Source organism: Lutra lutra, chromosome 6 (genome assembly GCF_902655055.1).
Source record: "Lutra lutra chromosome 6, mLutLut1.2, whole genome shotgun sequence".
In the NCBI taxonomy this organism is placed as follows: domain Eukaryota; kingdom Metazoa; phylum Chordata; class Mammalia; order Carnivora; family Mustelidae; genus Lutra; species Lutra lutra.
Window position 1 is genome coordinate 71,764,933 of NC_062283.1, and position 24,572 is coordinate 71,789,504.

Consider the following 24,572-nt stretch of genomic DNA (forward strand, 5'->3'; position numbering starts at 1 on the left):
AAAAAATATCTAAGCTATCTTGAGGAGACAAACAAATACTTCACGTAAAGTACCTATCTAACACACTACTTAGCTCACAGTAGACAATTCAACACATACATGTTCCCTCTCATTCCTCCTCTGTTATAAAGGATCACAGGTAACTATTAATGAGTTCAGAGTTTTATTTGAGAGCACTATTTATCTCTGGAGATAAGTTTACTTCAAATGGAGGTAGCCATTAGGAATGTCTGTAATCTTGGGCAATTTTAACTTTGTCAATTTCCAGAATATAAATTTAAGATTTGTTCCTCCCCATGACTTTAATTGTGATTCTAAGCATGGAACTCATATTCCTTGAAGAAAAATATCTCTTTCTCAGATATGTGAATCTTTACTGAGGTGTGAAGTGCATAAAACACTTTCAGCTGCCCTCTTAGAACTCAACACATCAAGGGGGATTACTGTTGTTATAATTACATTAGCAGACACTGAACTCAGCCTAACTGGAGATATTTTGTAACCCACTTGTGTAGTATCCCATTTCCCATTAAAGACTGATTAATATGCAAAAGGTAAGTTAGTTTAGTGGCAAAGATGATTAAATATTGGTTTACCTGAACAGCATCAAAATACATCTTCTTAGCTTCTAGATCTGTCTTGTCAGACATTAACCACGCCTTGAGCAAATATTCATAAAAGCTGTCTCCGAGTCCTCCAACAGATACATGATCTGCAAAGAGAAGAAAATGAATTTTAGAGTGATTGAGGCTTTAATTCAGGTAATGCAGCAAAATCACATTAGTAACTAGGATGCAAAACCCTACGTCATCTGCAACTCAATGTTACATTTAAATTCCGACAAATCTCCTGTTTTCAGGAAGATGTTCTGAAGCAAGCAGATGTGCCGTTAACTAATGCGATATACTCTAAATAATTGCCAGGCTAGCTTTGTAAACACAGAGATAAAAAATATATAATCAACCCTAATTCCAAAAATCGGTTTCTCTAGTTAAAAACCACCAAATTAAAGTGTTTCACAGCATATATTCAGATAGATTTTGATTGCTTTAGCACTCAAAAACATAAACTATGTCAAATGCTATGAGTATTAGCAAACCTTGAAGAGAACTGGCTTATAATAAAACAAGAAACGCCTTAGCTTCTTGTGATTATTATTTGATGGGTTTTCCAGTGTTACCAATCTATACAGTCAACATCCTTGGGGGAGGCTGGTAAGAAAGATGACAGGCAGGAGATACGTCCTTCCTAATACACTATTCCTACAGTCCTCCCCCACTGCCATTTACTATGCCAGATCCACTACATATAGTGCCAACAATCACAGAATTTATAGAGTAGGTATCCTTATTAAAAGTGAAAAAAATTAAGACTGAGTGAGGCTAAAGATGACACCAATGGTAAAGGCCACCTGATCCCACAGCCCACACAGAATCTTGGAACTGCTTGCTCTCTACCACATAACACTGAATGTATTCTTCTGCCTACTTCTTGAATTAATTCTTTAATTTCTCAAGCATATCTATCTACCTACAAAAACAGAGACGTAACCTGTCTGAAATATCATTCTCAGAACTCCATAGAGAGTTTGAGCACTACTAAGACAGCCTGATTTTGGAAATTTGCATTTTAAGTTCATAACTCAAAATGAATTTTATATATCTATTTTTTTAAAAAATAAGTCCTTTGTTGACTCTGTTACATAAAAGTAAATCCATTTTTATACAACTATCGAGACAATTTTCTCCTGATACCTCCCCAACAACTCCCCTTGGAGGTTTACATGGGGACCTATAATGGAACAGGTTAAAAACTGGATTCATTCTCTTTTTCTTCACAACCTTACCTTCTGCCTTTGGTCCCTGTCTCACCAAGTGGCACCATCATCCTCCCAACTGTGAGAGTTAGTCATCAGAGAGTCATTCTTTTTTTTTTTTTAAGATTTTATTTATTTATTTGACAGACAGAGATCACAAGTAGGCAGAGAGGCAGACAGATAGAGAGAGAGGGGGAAGCAGGCTCCCTGCAGAGCACAGAGCCCGATGTGGGGCTCGATCCCAGGACACTGGGACCATGACCTGAGCCGAAGGCAGAGGCTTTAACCCACTGAGCCACCCAGGTGCCCCAGAGAGTCATTCTTTACTTCTCTCTCTTGCCCCCATAGCCAATGAGCTAGTGAGCTCTACTCATTTCACCTCCTTTACATCTCTTGAATCTGTCTCCTACTCCATCCTCATCAATATGATCCTGGATGAAGCTACCAATATTTCCTTCTTCTGAGTCGGCAGTGGCCAATTATCTGGCCTTCTGTACTCTGATAGCCTGTAGCTATTTACATTAAAATAAAATAAAATAAAATAAAATAAAATAAAATAAAATAAAAACAATTCAGTTCCTCCTCAGTCATACTAGTGCTCAAAAGCTACATGTGGCCTTTCGTGACTGTACTGGAAGGGGAAGATACGGAACATTGCCATCATCACACGGAGTTCTTTTTTTTTTTTTTTTTAAGATTTTTTATTTATTTATTTGACAGAGAGAGATCACAAGTAGACGGAGAGGAAGGCAGAGAGAGAGAGAGAGAGAGGGAAGCAGGCTTCCCGCCGAGCAGAGAGCCCGATGCGGGACTCGATCCCAGGACCCTGAGATCATGACCCGAGCCGAAGGCAGCGGCTTAACCCACTGAGCCACCCAGGCGCCCCCATCACACGGAGTTCTAATGGCAATGCCACTGCAATCTATTTCCCCATGAAAACCAATGTAACCCCTTAACATGTGAACCAGATCATCCTAATTGGAAGCCTTCAATGACAAAGACTCAAATCCTTGGTGTTTGGAGACTGGGAGGCCCTGCATGGTCTCCATCTTCCCTGTGTCACCATCAGTCCTACTCTATTGCTTTCTACTTTTTTGCCAAATGGCTCTTCTTCTGGCCCCTCAAAACAAGCAGGGTAATTTCCACCACAGGCACTCTAAAGGCATTGTTCTCTTTGCCCAAAGTGCATGCCCTACCTCCTTTCCCCTTCACTTAGTAATTCTTCCTCATACTTCCTATCTAGGATTAAATGCTGCCTCCTCAAAGATGCTTTCCCTGACCTCCTAATAACACATTTTTTTTAATTTTATTTTTTATAAACATATATTTTTATCCCCAGGGGTACAGGTCTGCGAATCGCCAGGTTTACACACTTCACAGCACTCACCATAGCACATACCCTCCCCGATATCCATAACCCCACCCCCCCTCCCAACCCCTCTCCCCCCATCAACCCTCAGTCTAATAACACATTTTTGATAGCACATGTCTACCACACTTTGCAACTTCCTAAAATGGTGGAATTTTTTCTCTGTCTCCTCTATAAGATCATGATCCAGGAGGACAGGGACTAGACCTATTATGTTTCCTGGTCCACATCAGCCCCTGAAAGTAGCTTGCATATAGCAAGTAACTGACAAACAAAGATAAATTCTTGTAAGTCAGTCTTAATAAGGACTATTCCCATTCAAGCTAGAAGGACTATATTTTTAAGTAGTGAAAAATGAATTTTTATTATTGCAGGAAGTCCAGTTTTAATTTTAATGTAAAATTAATGTTTTACACCTGTAAGGCTGATTCTTAAAACAGCAGTGTTTGAAGTGACCTTTGCAATTTCCTAAATAAATTACCACAGAAACCTCTGACATTTACAAACTAAATACACTAAGTACTATCTCATCAATAACAAGCCCTGCTGTTATAAACATGATTGCAGGAGACAAATGCAAGTGATGCATGGTAAAGCAAATCACTGTCCGGTTACTGTCAAAACAACAAGGACTAAATGAAGTAATAGGAAATGATGGCCGTGATCCAGACATGCCCTTCAGAGTTAAAGCAATGAGAATTGAAAGCTAACAGCCAGAAGCAGCTTCGTTTTCTTCCCCCTTGGGTTATGATTCTATAATGGTTGGAAGAAGAAAGTTTGGGCATTTGGTGATTTTTAAAAAAGGAAAAAGGGTTAAATAATAATACATTTGCTTGAATTAATTTTAGTAAATGCCAGTTAATTTTTTTAAAAGATTTTATTTATTTATTTGACAGAAAGAGAGAGAGAGAGAGCGAGCACAAGCAGGGGGAGCACCAGGGAGAGGGAGAAGCAGGCTCCCCACTAAGCAGGGAGCCCTATGTGGGGCTTCATCCCAGGACCCTAGCTAACATAATGACCTGAGCCAAAGGCACACATTTCACCTACTGAGCCACCCAGGTGCCCAATTTCCTATACTTTTATTTCCTACCTATAAATTTTTCAGATTTGGAAAGAATGAAAATAAAAGAACACAGAGAAGAAACAAGAACAAGCCTTTTTGATAACCTAGCGTATCACTCACTATGCTTCTCCGGGTCTGGAGGACTATTTCCGTTGGCAACAGAATCCTGTGTAAATATTTAGTGGGTGTGGGAGAGAACATGACTGATTTTATCAGCAGGAAGGGACCGCCTCCTTCTACAAACATGGTGTATATGGTGTTTTTATTTCCAAATATTCTAAAGGTAATGTGTACTACAATTGCTCAAATATTATGCCCTTCTCTATAGAAGGCAATTCACTTTCCTTCCCAAGAGGAATAGGTCCCATAAAAGGATTCCTAATACTTAAGAGATAAAACAAGTAGCAAAAGAATCAAGACAAAATGGATTAAATGCTCAGTATCTTTATTTTTTATTTTGTATATTTCATCTGAACCTGAATTTCTCCAAGCATTCCCTCAATGATGCTAGTGACACTATATGTATATTAATGTTGTTATATTAATCAAAGAAGAATGGGCACTTGGGTGGCTCAGCTGGTTAAGTGTCTGCCTTCTGCTCAGGTCATGATCCCAGAGTCCTGGGATCGAGTCCCACATGGGGCTCCCTGCTCAGCGAGGAGTCTGCTTCTCCCTCTAACCCTGCTCATGCTCTCTCCCTCTCTCTCAACTAGATAAAATCTTAAAAAAAAAAAAAAAAAAAAAAAGATAATTGTTCTGCCTATAGACATGGAGGCCCACATCTGGCCTCAGCAGTTGCAAGATCTCTTTATATTATCAGTGACCAGGACCTGCTGCTGCCTCTCAGCCACAACTGAGGAGCAGAGAATAAACAGAACCATTATTAAAAGCAGAGGCAGAAAGATAGATTGGGTACAGAGTGCATGAATACTCACAAAATCCACCCACTCTTAAGTAAATAACACTTAGTAGTGCAAGATACAGTGTGCTGGGTTAACAAATATCACTGAGACAAAGTCACTGGCCTCAAAAGTTTTGGATCCCTAAGAAGATGGGGATGTATATGAATCATTTTGAAAAAGATAATGATAGACAAATCCAAAGTGCAGGGGAGGAAGAGGGCGAGTGGAGGATGAGTGGGTGCTAACAAATTCCAACCAGGGTCTTGAAGAAGCAGGTCCCCCAGAAGAAAGGGCAACTCAGCAGAGGTAGTCAGAGCAGAGGTAAAAGAGCTGTGGAAACAGCACAAACCAAGACCTGGATACGACCAAGTGGGCCCTGATTAAAGAACGAAAAAATAAGTGTGTCTCTTTTGTGGCTGGAACACGGAATTGGGGTGGGGGGGGCAGAAATGAGAGTCATCAACCCTATTTGTTTGCCATCAGGAAATTGGCCCACGAGCAATCCAAATATAACGGGCCCTTCGTACCAGGAAAAATGGCCAAATACACAATATAATGGTAACCCAGAAGGTGAAACTGGGCTGTTGCAGTATAACTGATACTTTCTGTCCCTCTTTACAGGGACGTCTAGATCCTAAATCACAAGAAGAAAACAGTTGGTCATAGAGAATTTGTTTTCAATTTTTAAAATCATTCATGAGAAGGAAAATGCTAAAAATGTCCTTTTAGAGAATCTTATCTGGTCTTTGTACTCCGAAAGCTACTCAAGTTGTATTTTATCTCAAATACTCTTAATGGTTCTCAAACTTTTAAGTCTCAGTACTCTTTACACTCTTAAAAACGAATAAATGGGGGGGGGCGCCTGGGTGGCTCAGTGGGTTGGGCCTCTGCCTTCGGCTCAGGTCATGATCTCAGGGTCCTGGGATCAAGCCCCACATCGAGCTTTCTGCTCAGCAGGGAGCCTGCTTCCCCCTCTCTCTCTGTCTGCCTCTCTGCCTACTTGTGATCTCTGTCTGTCAAATAAATAAATTAAATCTTAAAAACAAAAACAAACAAAAAAATGAATAAATGCCCCAAATACCTTGTTTATGTAATATCTATAAGTATTTACCATATTAGAAATGAAATTTAAAATATTTAAATTAAATTAAAATATTTTATTAACTTATAAGAATAATACAACCACTATAACATATTTTTCATAAGAACATGTTTTTTACAACATAAAAATTAGTTAAAAGACTGATACACATTTTTGCAAGTATTTTAAATTTCTGCTATACTAGAAGATAGCTGGATTTTTCTATCTGCTTTATATTCTGTTGTCACTTGTCATTTTCGTGGAAATACATGAAGAAAATTCAGCCTCACGCAGTTATACAATTGGAAAAGAAAGCATTTTAAGTGTCTTTTCAGATAATTATGGATATTTTTGATACTAAAACAAAACTTGACAAGCAGCTAACATTTTTTAAAGGTTGGCTGTAATGTGGAATTAGAAATCACATCAAAGAATTTTTGTTCTGTTATATTAAAATCCATTGGTCTATCTTGCACTTTGAATGGATCTTTTTTCTCACCTGATTTTGTCATAGCATATCAATCATTTGGAAAATACTAGTTCCCTCAATTATGCAGATCTTTCAAAAGTTGACATAGTTCATTATATGATATAAAAAACCACATTGGTGAATATCACCACTAATCTCATCAGAAAAGTTTTTTTTTTTTCTTTAAGAGTGTGGGCAGTAGCACAAGGAGTGGGAGAGAGAGAGAATCTTAAGCAGGATTCCTGACAGGGGGCTCAATCTCACGCCCCGGAGATCATGACCTGAGCCGAAATCAAGTCAGACGCTTAACCAACTGAGCCACTCAGGTGCCCCAGGAAAGTCTTTGAGTATTGGTTAAAGGTGTTAAGGTCACAGTGGTATATACACATTTCTTAAAATTCTAATTTTCATTTAGAAATTCAAATTCTATCATTGGCATATCAGTTTTCTTTGAAGTGACAGGCCTGTTTTTGAGAACAAGTCTACCAATTACCCAAGTCCAAATAACCAAAGTTCGTCTTCAGTTGTCCTTTCAAGCAAAAATGGTAATCCACACAGCAGTCATGGCTGGTTCAGCTTGTGATTCAAACAATCACACAAGTGCTTTTCTACAAGGCAGGCACTATCTTTTCTTACTCAGCAAAGCAGTGGACTCAGTGGTTGCGATTTACTAGCCTCAATTCATTTTCTTCATTAAAAATATTCATAAGTGAAACTGGCATCATTTTATTTCTTCTTGTCAGTGAGGAATACAATTATTAGTTCTATCTGGCTCCTCTGTCATGGTTCCCACCATGGCCTCAATAGTTTTACCCACCACTGCTTTTGCAACACAAGTGCAAATGTCGACACAGTGAAAAGGCAGAAAGCCTTAGTATTATTATAAAAATAGCTTTGACCTCCTAGATACCCTGAATGGTCTCAGGGATGTGCCATGATCTGCAGACCACACCTGGCTAAGTGGCAACCTTATGGTCTTATGGTCTCAAGAGTCAGGCCTTCCATAGCCATTACAAACATAGGTTTTAGCACAGTTTTTATTTTACTAAATTAGTCTTTAAGAAAAGTACTTCTACAGTAACAGCGAGGCATATTCATCTAAGAATATAATTTTAAATATAAAGAAAACACTCATATTAGAATAAAATTGTAAGGCATGGCTAACATCCCCGGCACAGTGAGGCACCTCACTTAGTATTCTGTATTGGGTTTCAGTTGCTGTGTTAATCTACCACTGTTTTTCCAAATCAACTTGAGAACATTTCTTTCAACTACTCTGAATCTTCATACCACGATCAAAGGCCCTAAGGGATCTGAAATGAGGACTACTTGCATAATGCTTTCTTCTAATCTGAAGATAATTCTACTGGGAAGAAATCTTTATCTGCTGGCTTAAAATTAAGTAGAGAAAACGACCTGTTTGCTCTTTCAATTTCCTAACCTTTAAAAATTCAGGTTCCTCTCTCATCTTGGAGCCAAGAACAAAAAGAGAAAACGCTATAAAGTAGAATGATCTAGCTACTCTGTGCAAAACCCTGATGGCCAATAGTACAGAGGAACAATTTTCCCTTCTACCCACATGACTAGATTATTTCAGGCTAACATCCCCACACAACCTGACCAGATAGTCCCTTCCTGATTAATAATTTAAATGTGCTTACATGTCATCATACTCACAGTTATGCATGAAAAACAGTCTAGTTCCCTGGTCACATTTACAGTCTCTCTTATGAGAAGCCTATTTAGTAAGGGAACCATGCTCACTTTCCCCCTTTTGAAGCATTCCCCAAGAAGACTTGTGCTTTTTTGTACTCCTTCTCTCGTAGAACAGTGCTGGGTATCATAAAGAGCTAAAATGATGCTAATCTTTTGACTTACATTGACCCCACTGTCCACTACTGGGATTCAGATAGTTAGGATAAAGGCCTTGTGGTTTTTCCAGGTTGTTCAGTACTGTTCGAATATTCATTACCTACAACAGAAAATGAGATGTTACTATGAAAATCTAAAAAACAATTTTGGTGCCGTTCTTCTCTCTTTCTCTATTACATTTTTCCATGTTAGGAAAGAAGATTTATTTAAAAGAAATAGAACAAAGAGAGTCACCCCAGCTTACAAAAATAATCACAGTCAGTGAGTACAGTCCCACTGATCTGCCAGATGCCGTAGAAGGAACTAGGGATCTACCAGTGGATAAACAAAATCCTTACCCTCTCGGAATTTGCGGTCTCGTGGGAGGAGACAGATAATAAGCACATAAATATGCCAGGTGGGGACAGATGCTATGAATAATGGGACAGGGTGATGTGAGGTCATTGGGATGCACACTTAGGGAGGTCTGGAGAGCCTGATGGGAGAGGGTTTGAGCAGAAACTTAAAGAAGCAAAGGAATAATATGCAGAATGTTGAAGGAAGAGCAATCGGGGCGGAGGTAGGTGTGAGCACAAGTGTCCTAAGGAGAGAGTAGGAGTAGGTTTGGCAAGACCACTGAGGCTGGAGGTGAGGAAGCAAAGGGAGCAATGTCGAAGAGAGAGAAGAGAGGGAGCCAGGGCCCACAGCATGGGCCAAAATGAGGGCTTATTTTATTCCAAGTGCGATGCGAAGCCACTGAAGTTTTGTGTGATTGAGGGGACAAGAGAGGAAGCAGTATTCAGGTGGGTACTGCAGAATTCAGCTGAGAGATGTTGGGTCCCAGGAAAGGATGGCAGCAGAGAAAGAGGGTAGATCCAAAGCATTTCCTGATGGGTTCAACCTAAGGTTTCCCAAAAAGAGAGGAACCAGATGACCTCAAGATCCGTGACCACTGGGTAAACTGAGGTGGCATTTATCAAGACAGTAAAGACTGCAGTAGAAACAGGTCTGGGGGCTAAGTCTGAGGCATTTCGAGTAGCTGTTGTCTCAGTGGAAATGTCAGATACAGAGTGTGGGACAGGTTGAGACTGGAGTGACAAATCTTAAGTCAACAGCACAGAGAAAGTATGTGGAGCCATGAGACTGGAAGAATGAATGCAGAAAGTGAACATAAAAAGAAGAGACCCAGGTTTGAGTGCTGAGGCTTTCTGGTATTTAGAGGTTGGGGCATTGGGGAAGATCCAACGAAGAAGGCCGAAAAGCAGCAGTCTACTGAGGAAGGAGGCAAACCAGGGTAGTATGGTAGGCCTGCAGCCCAGTGCAGTGTCTTGGAGAAGCAAGTGACTGGGTCAGCGGCTGAGGGTGAGGAAGACAAGAGCAGAGAATGATCATTGGACCTGGCCACGCGGAGCTCACTGGTCACCCAGACAGGTGCGGCGAGGAGAAAAGCCTGACTCGAAAGTCTCAAGAGCGGGGGATGCTAGAAGGGCGGGGGGGGGGGGGGGGCGCGGTAACAGAGACAATTCTCTCAGGGAATTTTGCTATAAAGGTGAGCTGCAAATAGGATGAAGGCTAAGGGCAGAGTGGTGGGGTGAATGTAAATTTACTCAAATATCTATGGGTTTGTTTCTTGAAAATTAGAAACTGATTCATTTGTATTATACTTGGAGTTTAAAAAGTCCTTCCCATCCAGGCTTCATATAGTCCATACAATACTATTTTTAGATAAGGAAAAACATTCAGAGAGGTACAGGGACTTGCTTGAGTTGTAGAGAATCCAACATGTACACCATGCTATCTGACACAGAGTCAGACGGTGCCATGGAAAGACTGTGGGTTTACAGTTTGGTCAAATGAAATGCTGCACGTAACAAAACTTCATAAAGAACTCGATTAAATTTAGCTGTTCTTTCCCGCATCTAATATTACTGAATCTTCCAGAAGAGGATATTGTTTCTCACAAGTACAGCTTTGCAATGCAAGGTGTATTGGAGAATCTCACCTTTTCAGCAAAGATGGGGTTTCCTGATAAGTGGCTCAGGTGTAGAAACTCCAAATGCAGAGTTCCAAATTCTGCCAAAATACTGCTGCCTCCTGAGGCCCAGGGCCAGTTCCTTCCGATCCCACTAAAGAAGAGAAGAGATTGAACAGTTATGGGACAGGCTAATTCCAGTTTTTGCAGCTCTAAATAGTAGAGGTGAAAGAGACAGCTTTCGAATAATAGCATCTCAGCTAATGGTCTACTCTGGATATTAAAAAATATCCAGCGGGGCACCTGGGTGGCTCAGTTGGTTTAGTATCTGCCTTCAGCTCAGGTCATGATCCCAGGGTCCTGGGATCAAGCCCCACATCAGGCTCCCTGCTCAATAGGGAGCCTGCTTCTCCCTCTCCCACACCCCCTGGCTTGTGCACCCTCTTTCTCTTTGTCAAATAAATCTTAAAAAAAAAAAAAAAATCCAGCATTGTTGTCTTTGGCTATTGGTTTCAGGCTTTGACTCTTACATACAAACTGAAAATCAGTGTTGACTTAAGTCAGAAAAAAGTTGCTATGTGCTTGGTGTTGATGAACAGACAACTATTTTGGAAGGTATAGGCTCTATATACACCCATTCCAAATAGAATATAAAACACCCCCCCCACACACACAAAGTGCCTCAAATTCCACATAAAGCCCTGCAACATTTTAATTAATTACAGCCTGAGAGTCCATGGACTATTATAGATATTCACATTATACTTAAAAGTTTTCATTGATATAAGATAAATTTCAAAGATTCATTGATTACATACTCATTCCACCTCTCCCCAAACCTTCCCTCCACTACTAAACGTTCTTTTGTTTTCCTTCACACTATTTTCCCTATTTTCTAAGTATATTTTCCAGGGCCCTCACTTACTCCCTGACCCATTTAATCTATGTTCAAGAATTTCAACACAATTATGGAATTCAAATCTGAAAGGGGTCAAAAGGCATGAGCTTCAGAAATTGCCTCATGCCTCATCTTGGAGAAATGGTGTTGAAAAAGAGTTCGTCCTACACATCCACACACACAAATAAACATGAAGTGACTTTTGAGACATGGTCATATTCTTGGGTATGGTTTATTTTTGGAGAGCCACTTAAAACACCAAGACTTAATGTGGTAATTGGAGTAAAGAATAAAGTCAAGGATTTGACCGGTAAATTCTCTTGCAGAAAGCTGAAAACCCACATTTTGGTTTTAGTTCAGATGCACATTTATTGCACACCTACCATTTGCCAGGGACTCTGCATAGCATTGGGTTACAAAGATGATTATAATGAATAAATCACTTTTTTCTTAAAGACATTATAAGAGAATGACCTAAGCACAGATAATTCCAATTAAATATGGTAAGTGCCAAGATAAGTGTGTGAGAAATTCTCGGAGCGCCTAGGGCCAGGGCATGCAATCCTATATGGTGCGGGGGTGGGGGGGCGGGGCACAGAAGGCTTCTTCAAGGATGGGACTCCTGAATTGATTGCTGAAGAATGAATATGAATTAGTGAGGGAAGAATGGTGAGAGGGAGCATCTGGACACCTAGAGCACACAGAAGGGCGAGCCAGAACTAGAAGCACCAGATACTGCTGAGTGGAGGGAAGGGAAGGTGGCTGGAGAGAAGGTTATAAGGTTCAATTGGGGCCAGGTCTTGGAGGTTTGTGGATTTCTCACTTTCTTCCCTTTCCAAGTTGGCTCCATTTGAATACAGCTCTTGGTGTCCCCTAGATTTCCTTCCCTGTTTGTTTTTTTGCTTTAGATCATTCACAACTCTGGGTAAACCCTTTCAGCTGTCTTAACTTCTGCTCAGGAATGTTTAAGAAAAGGAAAACAGTAAGGACAACTGGTATCTAAAATTCTAGGCTGGCCTCACTGTTATTCCATGTCTTTTTATTATTATTATTATTATTATTATTATTATTATTCCATGTCTTTTTAGAGCAATCCTAAATTTTATCTTCCAACATAGATTTATAGTAAACAATAATAAAAAAGTAAACAGAAATAAAAGAGATCTAAAAATCATGTATTCATTTATTTAAAAAATGCCTTATATTTATTCAGTTCTGAGAATGTAAATCAGCTTTTATTTTCATGATTGGCTTAGATGAAAGGAATAGCCAGTCATCCAAATAGGATGAACTACTACTTTCAAATTTTATTAACATATGGCAAGTCCACATAGTAATTGATCATTAATTTGTTGTCATATTTTTTTTATTCCAACCATTCCATCACTTGACTAAAGTCAAAAAACCAAATTAAGCAAAACCAAAAATTTTGATGTTCTAGAGAAACTATTAAAATCAAAGCCACAATATCAGAATAAGAGGGAATGAGGACTTTCTCATGGAAAAGGAAGATGGGGAGTGTGTTAGGAACGCAGCCCGGTTTCCAGATCTTCAGAGACTGGTTCTTTTCAGTTTAGGGTATGAGGGTGGGGTGGCACACTCAGATGAGACAGTATATATGTACTAAAATAAAATTCAAATTACTTACATATTTATGCATTTGTTCCCTACTATTAATATGGTTAATTAAGAGAAAACCAGTGATATGCTGGGAAAAGTTGAATAGGTTAAAAAAATTAAGACTGGAAAAGGGATATATACATATATTAATATGTGTGTGTGTGTATGTGTGTTTCCTCTTCCTCCTTGGCACACATTCATATCAGAAGGAAAACAGCACACTTTTCTATCATTGTTTAATAATATAGGAAGCAAGCACAGTAAAAGCACATGCTAACAGAAAGAAAGCTGGGTTTAGACTTCATGTATGTTTACATGAAAGAATGGCTTTGGTTACCATTTCAATCCTTGGAATTAATGTATTTTGGTAAAACTAAGATTGATAGTTGTGCTAGCTCTTAAATATAAATGAGAGCAGGGTTCCAAGAAGTCAGAAAGGGCATCGTTATATCTAGATATTTAATTAGGTCATTTGTCTTTTCTGATGCAAAACTGAATGGCTAGAGATCGGTCTTGGGGAGAGTGTGGGGCACGCACCACAGGTCATCACAGCTAAAATACTTGTGTGGTTGGAGAAATGGCTGTCTGTTTGCATAGCAAATGTGCATTGAATCAGAACCAGTTTTGGATGTTCACAAGACTTCTAAGGTCTTTTTGTCTTTAACTTCTAAGAGTCTATTGAGGAACCTATATGCTTGTATGGCTCTAATTTCTAAATATATATGGACATTGGGCATTTGACAACAAAATGATGGGTTTATGACAAAGGGAAGTGAGTGCAGAGTGGGTTCTGCTCCTTTGGTCTGGGGGTCAGGATACCCTGGGCATCCCATGTTACCAAATGCTAAAGCTTTCTAGACCTCTGGGTCGAGATCAGTCTCATCTGAGAGAGAGGGGATATTTAAAATGTCTTCAACTTCAGTTCCCTTATCACAGTATTTTAAAGGCAGTTATGGTGTTCTTTATTTTATCTTTATCTATTTTACAAACAGTAATAATATTTTAGAAAAATATTTTAAAAATAAAATAACAGTTTGTGTTCAGAAAATAAATTAGTTCCACCAGGCAAGCATAAAAGGGAAGAATATTTAAATATTCCTAATCATGTTACAATGATTGCATTTTAACCCAATGTGATGAGTCAGCATATGGAAATGTATACACAAAAAGGCAATTAACATGATTTGGGAAACTGCCAAGTGAATGGTTTAAAGACTCCTGGAGCAGAACTTCAAACTTCTGTATTAGTCTAATTTCACTTATTTCTGTTTCCTCCAATCCCCAGTTCTTCCATTTTAAATTGGAGTACTATTTAATACATAGTTTTCAATTTTTAATTTAAATTTTTGGTAGTCTACAAAGGTTATAATTCTTTGAAAATAAAACATCACAACAAAAAACAACTGATTTTGGCAAGTGCAACTTGAAAAGTGTCTTTAAAAAATGGAGTCATATGATTCTTTGGAAAGTGTGAAATATTATTTTGTTACTTTAGGTAGTATAACTTGAATGTAGTTTATCAGCAGTGGTAATACACATCCACATCCTACTGCACTCAAAACCAAGAAGGTATAATTATTTACTGACCTCATAGCTCTGATAAACAATGGGCATTACGCTTTTATTCTTTTCCTAGGAATGGTTAATAAAACCAGAGAAAGGAACTACCTTACTAATATCGCTATTCTATTCACGTTTGAATCCCATGGGAGAGCTGCTAACTCCTTCTAGAGCTTGTAATGAATCAAGTAGCTTGAGGTTTGTTCTGGACTGATGGTATATCTCTTCAAAACAATCTTAAATTGAGATACCCAAAGTGATAACTTATAGTCACTGCCCAGATACAATTCGGATCATTAAAAAACACATTTGCCTACTTAGTATAATCAAATGCAACAAATAAGTAATTTACAGAACTGAAACAATTCTAAAAAATAGCCAGATGAATTTTGGAACACTGAAAAAAAAATCCTTACATTTCCTTATATTACCTTATATACCTTATACATTATACAATCCTTATATTACCAAAAAAGTTTTTTGTTTTTTTTTAGGCTTGACTCATCATTTACAAAACCAATTCTAAAGTTTTCCAAACATTTTTAGATCCATATATACCGGGATGATTAAGCAATAGTCTGTCTAAATTTCATTTCTATAAATGGCTTTAAATGTTTTCCTAATTGAAAGGTAGCACAAATATGACAACAATCGATGCCAAGAACAAAAACTCAAATAACTTTGGAATTATACTATTAAAATTTCTTCATGAAAAAAAATTTGCCAGATGAATATATAAACAAAGCATTAAAGAGTTATATATAGTCTTTTTTTTTTTTTAAAGATTTTATTTATTTATTTGACAGACAGAGATCACAAGTAGGCAGAGAGGCAGGCAGAGAGAGAGAAAGGGAAGCAGGCTCCCCGCTGAGCAGAGAGCCTGACTCGGGGCTCGATCCCAGGACCCTAGGATCATGACCTGAACCGAAGGCAGAGGCTTTAACCCACTGAGCCACCCAGGTGCCCCAAGAGTTATATATAGTCTTGATTAACTATGACTTTCAATTTATTCTTCCTTGCTGCTTGCTCTTTTATGCCAAATGGGAAATGGGTCAATAAACAATTTTCTTAGGGATTCATGTCTGAATAATTTCTGATTAGCTGATTAGTAAACAAACGCCCTTTAAGTTCAAAGTCCAGAACACAGGTTACTCCTGGTGGCTATGGAGTTAACAAGTTTTGGAAGAAAAAAATTCCCCACATTCTTTATATTATGGTAAAGCCTTACTTACATATGTAAATAGAGGGGCACACAGGGATATTTAATTCAAAAGAGCAGATAATCCAATATTATTCCTTTTGGATTTTAGCACAAATTAGGAAAGAATAATTAGAAGGTTCATGAACAATTATTTCATTTAACTGTATTCCCAAAGCTAATTGATTCTGAGATTAAGCAATTTCAGCTTCACTTATTACAAATGCTTCCTTCCTGAACAGATTTGCATAGTGCTGATCTCTCAAGTTTGTAGTCTAAGACTTCACTGAGAATTGGATTAATAATTCCAGGGAATGGCATTCTAGGACTAGTCAAGATTCTATTATGGCTCAATCATAGAAAGTTCCACTGGGGAAGACTACTTCTCCAAGAGCCATCCACAGGGAAATGGTGGCTAATAAAGGGCAGCCATATGATTGAATTAATTCACAATCCATGGTTTACTGTTCCTGAACAGCAGCATGTGGGTTAAATCTCTAAAGAGTTTCCATACTTGGGGTGCCTGGGTGGCTCAGTGGGTTAAAGCCTCTGCCTTTGGCTCAGGTCATGATCCCATGGTCTTGGGATAGAGCCCTGCATCGGGCTCTCTGCTCAGCGGGGAGCCTGCTTCCCTCTCTCTCTCTCTTCCTGACTCTCTGCCTTCTTGTGATCTCTGTCAAATAAATAAATAAAATCTTAAAAAAAAAAAGAGTTTCCATACTTAATTTTTTTAATTTAATTTTTTTCCAGTGTTCCAAAATTCATTGTTTATGCACCACATACTTAACTTTTTTAACCAAAGGCCAAAATAATGTTTTGAAATTAGCTATCTTGCTTTGTCTTATGGGTAGTTATTTTAGACAGAATTGAAACTAAATACTTATTATTTTAGTTTATTCTGACAATACTGCTGCCCTTATACTTGATAGTCTAGGATTGGAGAAGAATTTGGAATTTACAAAAATATAAATGGTGAGAAGCCCTAAATCTTTAAGTAATCTGTTCCACAGTTACAAAGAAGCTAAAATTCTGTTTCCCAGCTGTCCTTTGGGTAAGACCTCCTTGTTATCCACAATCAACAGACTCCAAATAAGTTGAATGAAGTTTTTAATGCTCAATTATTGGGCAAACTGGGATACCCTATCATTAGGTTTGGGGAACACTCCAAAAATGCTAGTAGTACTGATTAGAAAGCATTTTAATGCATTTAAAATGCATGAGCATGCACATTTACTTTACTGTACTTAAAAAGAGAGAATTATATCCTACATGTTCTTTTATGGACATTCTTCATGGACACTTCCCATACTGAGCAATACACATCATTGTTGTTGAGTGAATAGTACCTGATTTAATGGATATATAAGTGACCCACAAACAACACAGGGGTCAGGGGTGTGGACTTCCTATGCAGTTGGTATGCATGTATAACTTTTGACTCCTGCAAAACTTACTACTAATAGCCTACTACTGACTGGAAGCCTTATCGATAATATAAACAGTTTATAACATATTTTTTGTGTGTCATACGTATTATATACCATATTCTTATGATAAAGCAAGCTAGAGAAGAGAGAATGTTAAGAAAATCATTAGGAGAAGAAAATATATTTACAGTACTATACTGTATTTACTGGAAAAAGATCTACATATACATAGACCCATGCAGTTCAAACCCATGTTGTTCAGGGTCAACTGTATTTTAATTTATTTAAATGTATTATTGATAGACATCGAAACCAATTTATTTATTTATTTTGGTCACTGTAGACAATTTGGTGGTAGGTCTAGTATTTTTTTTTTTTTTAAAGATTTTATGTATTTATTTGTCATAGAGAGAGAAGCGAGAGTGAGCACAGGCAGACAGAGTGGCAGGCAGAGGCAGAGGGAGAAGCAGGCTCGCTGCCAAGCAAGGAGCCTGATGTGGGACTCGATCCCAGGACGCTGGGATCATGACCTGAGCCAAAGGCAGCTGCTTAACCAACTGAGCCACCCAGGCGTCCCAGGTCTAGTATTTTTTTAAAGCCAACTAATTTTCATACAAAAACATCTACATAGGTGTTAGCTGGAAGATGTTAATTTGTCGAAATTAACATCTGGTAATAATGAGGATAGATTTGGGAATGTGTATTGGAGGCATAAACGTCCACTGTTTACAGAGTTATTTTAACAGTGTGGGTCTATTATATCTTGCCACATTTGGTACCCTCTAGAACTCTTGGGATATCTCAAATTCATCTGCTATAAATCATTCCATCAAGCCCTTAAACCTGGGGAAGGAGGAGCTATAAACAAGCATTTATATTCAGACACCTTTCTAATAAGCCTCAGGATGGAATAGGAGCATACTATATTCCAACTGCAGAAACAGTAACTCACTAATATTGTCAGACATTTTAGACACAATTGTTTCATTACTTCCATACATATCTAAGATGTTACTTAAGATCCAAGATTACAGGGTGCCTGGGTGGCTCAGTGGGTTAAAGCCTCTGCCTTCGGCTCAGGTCATGATCCCAGGGTCCTGGGATCGAGCCCCGCATCGGGCTCTCTGCTAGGCAGGGAGCCTGCTTCCCTTCCTCTCTCTCTGCCTACTTGTGATCTCTCTCTCTCTGTCAAATAAATAAACACAATCTTTAAAAAAAAAAAAAAGATCCAGGATTACAGTGAAATTTGGCTGTTTATTTATCTCTTTGCTTCTCGTTCTATGGGTCCATGGGTCATCTATGGATCAAGATAAATGAAACCAGTATAGTTCCAGACTTTTAATTCTTCAAATTCTGTTTCTCAGTCTCTTTCTATAACCAGAATGGCCAGGATTGCTTCCTTCTAGAAAATAAGATCCTTAGGGACAAAGACTCTGCTTTATACACACAAAGTCTAGTCCCAAAGTCCAAGACACTGTGTAAATAAGGTGTTTAATACATGCTTCACTTAATAACATTAAAAAATAATGAAACATCTATGTCATTGGCTCCTACCCCTAAATTATATCTAAATAATATTATCCTATATTTAGCATTACCACACACAAGCCACTTTACAGCCAATTCAAGAAAAACTTCCTTTCTAGACTGATAACTAGTTTTCTATCACAGACTTGAAATACTCTGAAGTTGTGATTTCTAAGAGTTGAGATATGGTAAAATGAGGAAAAGGAGAGGGTGGTAAATAATTATGAGAGCTAGATTTTATTCAGTTTAAATGACTGTATTTTATTCCAATGTATGTCCTTCCTAGTTTTGTGATGTTAAGCTTTTCCTTGTTAAATAAAATGATGATGATAACAGGTAGGGTTTTGTTTTGGTATGCTTTTTTGATGAAATGAAAACACTGGCAATTGAAAGCTAGTCTCTCAATAATTAGGGCAATTTTATGTGGTCAATGAAACCTAAAATTCTGGGACCATTGATCTTAAGACACAGCTGAAGCTACAGAACAATTACAGTTCACTATCAATTATGACAAAACTAATGTTAGTTTTTGGTAGAAATTCTGAGGTATGAGAGGATAATATTAAGTGATTTTGCTCAACAGGTTAAAACATAAGTGCTCTGGGGGCACATCTTGCCAAAGTCAAGTAAGATTGAGCCAGTCAACCAACCATAATTTATTGAGTTCATTCTACGTGCCTAATACTGTGTGTGTAATGTGAGCATCAAACACTATAGTAAATACTCCAAGGTTCTTTTTGTTTTTTTTCTTTGTTTGTTTTTTAGATGTCAGATATTTTACTGAACTCAATAAAGGAACCAGTAAGACAAAACAATCAAAAAGCATTTGAGAAATTGTTTTTGTTTTTGTTTTTAGGTAATACTAGGAATACCCCTCTAATCTAGTGACAACACTAAGTCATGTCCAACAGAGTGACAAATTGTTACTCTTGGATTATCTTTTCTACCAGACAAATTATTTGCATCTCCATAAAATCTACATTTCATCAAAATTCTACAATTTAACATGTTACCTCATTAACTCTAGGACCTTCAATCAATAGTATATACTGATTTGAATTAAATACAATTCCCTAGATAATCTTTTATCTTAACATGATGTGATAGCATACTCACCTTTTTGCCTTATTTTCAAATTTCAGATAACTTTTCTCTGAAGGCACAGTATATATATAAGCAAAAGTTTTGAGAGTGATAATGATTTCATCTGGAATACAGGCTTAGAAAAGGAACATTAAAATAAAAACCCTCGGTTTATTAAAGAACCACCCGACTTTGGAATTGAAATAATTAACGGGATTTCTCAGTGAGCATGTGTGGAGGGTCTTGCTTTACCTAGAGATTGCTTAAATCTACTTATCCTTGCCACAGCTTACTGGTCAAGGTGACTTGCTCTGAATTTCTGGAGGATTGGGATACCAACTGCAACTCAATTAAATGTTTGTTCACACACCTGAGTAGAAGGAAAACAATTTTTGGAGAACCAATTCTGTTTTTCCTTTTGGCATTCTTCAGAGGTCTTCAGCAAAGAAATCAAGTGGATCTAATTAAATTTTTATGAAAGGAAGTGAGCTTCATCTGACTAGTATATGAAGTACATTGATATTTCTTTACCAGGTTTAATAGACCCTCACTGTAAGTCTTTTCCAGATATTAAACTACTTGGGAGTAACTGGGAAAGATTCATTCCTGGATGCTTATGTAATAAATTAGTTATCATTATACTTCAGAGTGGGCAATAGATTGTTTTTAGGTCAAGATAAGTAGAATAAATGCTAAATTAAGGAACCTGAAGTGGGAAAATGTAGCTCAATGCTACAAATGCTATTCAAATTCCCAATGATGAATTAACAGTGAGATTGTTCAAGAAAATAGATGATGTCCAGGTGATCGGGCCAATAATCAGTATCTTCTTTTAAGCTGCATTATATAAATTCAGATATTTCTTTTAACATTTAACATAACTCTAACCAACCAAAAGAAACTCTGTGGCTAATTAAACCACCTTACAATTTAAAAAGGTAGCTTTCCTTGGTTTTAAATTTTTATGTAAGAAGTATTGCACAAACAAGACTGTGTGCATAGCTCGTAGTAAGAACAAACAGATTCAGAGATTACTCTGAACAGATGCTGGAGAATAAAGCTATCAAACTGCTTCATTCTCATTTTCCTGCCTTCTGCCTACAGCTTATGGTTTAGGAGCTCTGGAATATGTGTTATGAAACAGTTTGGCAACTAAAGTCTTAAGAACATAAAGATAAGAAAAAATGTCATGACGAGAGAATAAAGAGGCCAGTGAGAATAAAGAGGAAGAGTACGTGGCTGAGGAAGACCAAGGAGTCAAGACAGGTATCCTTCTCAAAAGAACGTGAGCCACTGCAGCCGAAATCAGCGTCTGTTCTGTTTGGCCCTCAGCGGCATACTTATATAAATGCAGTCAGTGCTAAGGGATCATCTGTGTATAATTAGCTATCTGCTGCCTTGTGACATCTTCTCTTTTACTTAACTTTTTACATGTTTTAGCTTATCTCCCTAACTGGAGGAGAAGACCTAAAGGCAGAGACGCAATTCTCTTTAAGGCTTCTCCTACCCCCCGTAAGATACCCAGGTACTGTCATTTGATGTTTGTGGCATTTATATATCTCAGCAACAAATCCATTTCTAACATGACTGTAATCCATATGTTTTCTATAAAATTCAGTTATTACTCTAAGCAAGGTTTATTACTCATAGTTAAAATATTTTATATTTATTCACATTTTTAACTTACACTTAACTTTAACTTATATGTTTATATGTCTTCAGCAACTAAGATTCTTTATATTACAGGGAAAAGATACGGAAAAATGTAACTAAATTAACTTTTACAAAGTGAGAATAATCAAAATGGATTGTTCACATAATCTGAACTTTGTGGTAGCCTCCTAATGCTGATATTAAAATGTAAAAATGTTTCAAAATACTAAGTAAATGGTTGGAGGAGTTTCAACCATAAAACTACCTATTATCCAGAAGAAATATTCAAAATCTTATATAAAATATGTGTAGGTTAGATGTAATTGTAGCTTTTATTTATTTATTTTTTAAAGATTTTATTTATTTATTTGACAGAGAGAGATCACAAGTAGACAGAAAGGCAGGCAGAGAGAGAGAGAGAGAGAGGGAAGCAGGCTCCCTGCTGAGCAGAGAGCCCGATGCGGGACTCGATCCCAGGACCCTGAGATCATGACCTGAGCCGAAGGCAGCGGCTTAACCCACTGAGCCACCCAGGCGCCCCTAATTGTAGCTTTTAAAAATCATTATTTAATGTATGTTAGCTAGGTAAAATGCAGAAATTAAAATACCTAAATAGTACTTTGAAATTGGAAGTGATAATCAAGTCATCCATTTTACCTATAAGAAAAAGAAACAAAACAAAACAACCTTTCTTTTACCTTCTGGCTAATGGACTCTGGGCTTTACATTTTGGTAGGTAACGGTGTTGGCCCAGAAAATTAGAAAATTTTGCGTAGTAATTACACCCCAAACACTAGTTCTTAACTCAGTGAGGATGGGGTTTGGTGATGTCATTAAAAGAATCTGTGAGAGACACAGGAATCTGGAATGGAAGGGGTGAGGCTTCGCTTAGGATGAATTAGTCTAAGACTAAGTAAGACCAGACTTTCCAGATAGATCTGGTCTGAAATGAACTGTTAAAATAAAGGAATGAACTAGAAGGAGGATTCCAGGGTTTTATGGATTGAGGCCACTCTTGGTAGAAAATAAATCTTACAACTTTGATAAGTGCCTTCTTGTTCCTTGAATGCCAATTTAAGAACAATAACAATGTTTATGGGCTATGCCCACCTCCCTATTCAAAATGAAAATGTTCTCTTGTATCCCATAGGGAAAATGTACATTCTTAGAATTTAAGATTATCTACTTCAGTTAATAGTAGAATGCCAGTGTGAAAAATGGCACGATTACCCTGTAATGTGAAGCGCTAAGAAGAAAATAAAACAGTATGATGTGACAGAGTCTGATACAGAGCTTCCTAGATGGGCTCATTGGAAACACCAAGGGGAGATTTTCAAGCTGAGACCAGCAAGATAAAAGTGAACCTATCAGTAAAGACCTGGGAGCGGTTTCTGAAAGTGCCCAAAGGTAGGCAGGACTCTGCCAAGTATGCAAACAAGAGGCTGGCTGTGTGGCAGAGGGACAATCAGTGAGGGGACCCTAGTGACAGGGACACTGGCAAGATGATAAAGGCATCTGTAAGGCCAGGGCAAGCATTTGGATTTATTCTAAGTGCAATGGAAAGTCCCTCCAGAGTTTTGCATAGGAGGTGATGGTATCTGATTCACATTTTAGAGCTCACTCTGGACACTGTGGGAACAATAATCTGAGAGCAAGAGCGGAAGTAAGCAAGCAAACAGGTGTTCAGGCAAGAAACAGATGGTGGTGGACCAGGTGCTAATAGATGGACAGATGAGGAGTGATTTGGGCCCTACCTGGAAGTAAGAGTGTCAAATAATTGGATTTGGGGATGAGGGAAGATAGGAATCAAGGATGATTTCAAGTTTTTGGGGCTTTAGCAGATGGGTGGGTACTGGTGCCATTTAAGAAAATGAGAAAGACTGAGGCAGGAGAGGGCATGATAAAGAAAAGCAGTTCTGTTTTTCTGATTTGGCTGTAACAATGATGGTTCACAATTACAATGAAAAAGACCTGATCATTTTAATTTTCCTTTTTTTCACTTTTTATAAAGATTAATTTATTCAGTGTGAGAAACTTTTCTTTTGCAATGGCTTTTCTGAAATTCTTCAAAAATTATGAAAATAACGTGTGTATAGGAAAAATGTGAACAAATACAAAATATTATGTAATGAAAACGAATCTGCCTCTTCCTCCAGATCCTACTATTATTTCTGAATAAACATCATCAATAATTTACTGGAATCTCTCCCAAAACTTCCCAGCGCATGGTCATTAGACAAAATTTTTAAAAATATAAATAGAAGTATACTGTACATGTTACTATATCCTGTGTTTCATGAAAAAGTAAAGTATCTAGTTGTTCTGCCTCATTGTAGTGGCACAGTATCCCAGTGTGTGGGTGTACAGCACCTCAATCACTTTTTTGGTCTCAAGTTCTGCTATTATATACAATGGTGCACATTCATGAACAGGTCTCCAGAATAAGATCCTACAAGTGGAATTTCCAGGTGTTAAAGTATGTATTTAAATTTGATAAACATCTCTCAATTACTTTCTAAAGGGTTTGCCCCAATACATAAATGAGAATATTCTAGCTGCTAACTCTGGGCGTTCATCAAATCTTAAAACTTGGGGTGGGGGAATGAGTGAAAGACATAAAGGGAATCAAGAAATAGAAACTGCCACTTACAAAATAAGTAAGTCATGGAGATGAAAAGTACAGCATAGGGAATACAGTCAAAAAGACTGTAAAACCACTGGTGACAGATGATGACTACGTTGATCAGGATGGGCACTGAGGAATGCACAGAAGTATGAATCAGTATACTGTACACCTATAACTAATATAACATTGTATGTGAATTATACCTCATTAAAAATAGTATGTAACATATATAAAGAAAAATTGTTGAAAACTTGGTCAAATCTGCTAGGTAAAAAAATAATATCTCAATACTATTTTAATTTGCATTTTTCTTTTTGAGATTCTGATGTTCAATGGCCAATGCATTATCTTTTTCTGAGAAGTATATGTTTATGTACTTGTCTCATTTATGTATTGGTGTTATTGTCTCTTCCACTCTATTATAGGTTAGAAAATACACATTTAAAAAATCATACAA

The 24,572-nt window shown here is 37.7% G+C and overlaps 1 protein-coding gene across 2 annotated transcripts in view; it reads right to left on the reverse strand.

Annotated features, from left to right (window-relative positions):
- Nucleotides 1–24,572, reverse strand: part of MAN1A1 (mannosidase alpha class 1A member 1) — a 168,518-nt gene that overhangs the window by 18,635 nt on the left and 125,311 nt on the right. For both annotated transcript variants that reach the window (XM_047732866.1, XM_047732865.1), the window contains exons 7-9: nucleotides 10,554–10,677; nucleotides 8,579–8,672; nucleotides 597–712 (exon numbers count right to left, since the gene is read on the reverse strand). In XM_047732866.1, coding sequence (XP_047588822.1) covers nucleotides 597–712; nucleotides 8,579–8,672; nucleotides 10,554–10,677 — 334 coding nt within the window. The remainder of the gene's footprint in view (nucleotides 1–596; nucleotides 713–8,578; nucleotides 8,673–10,553; nucleotides 10,678–24,572) is intronic.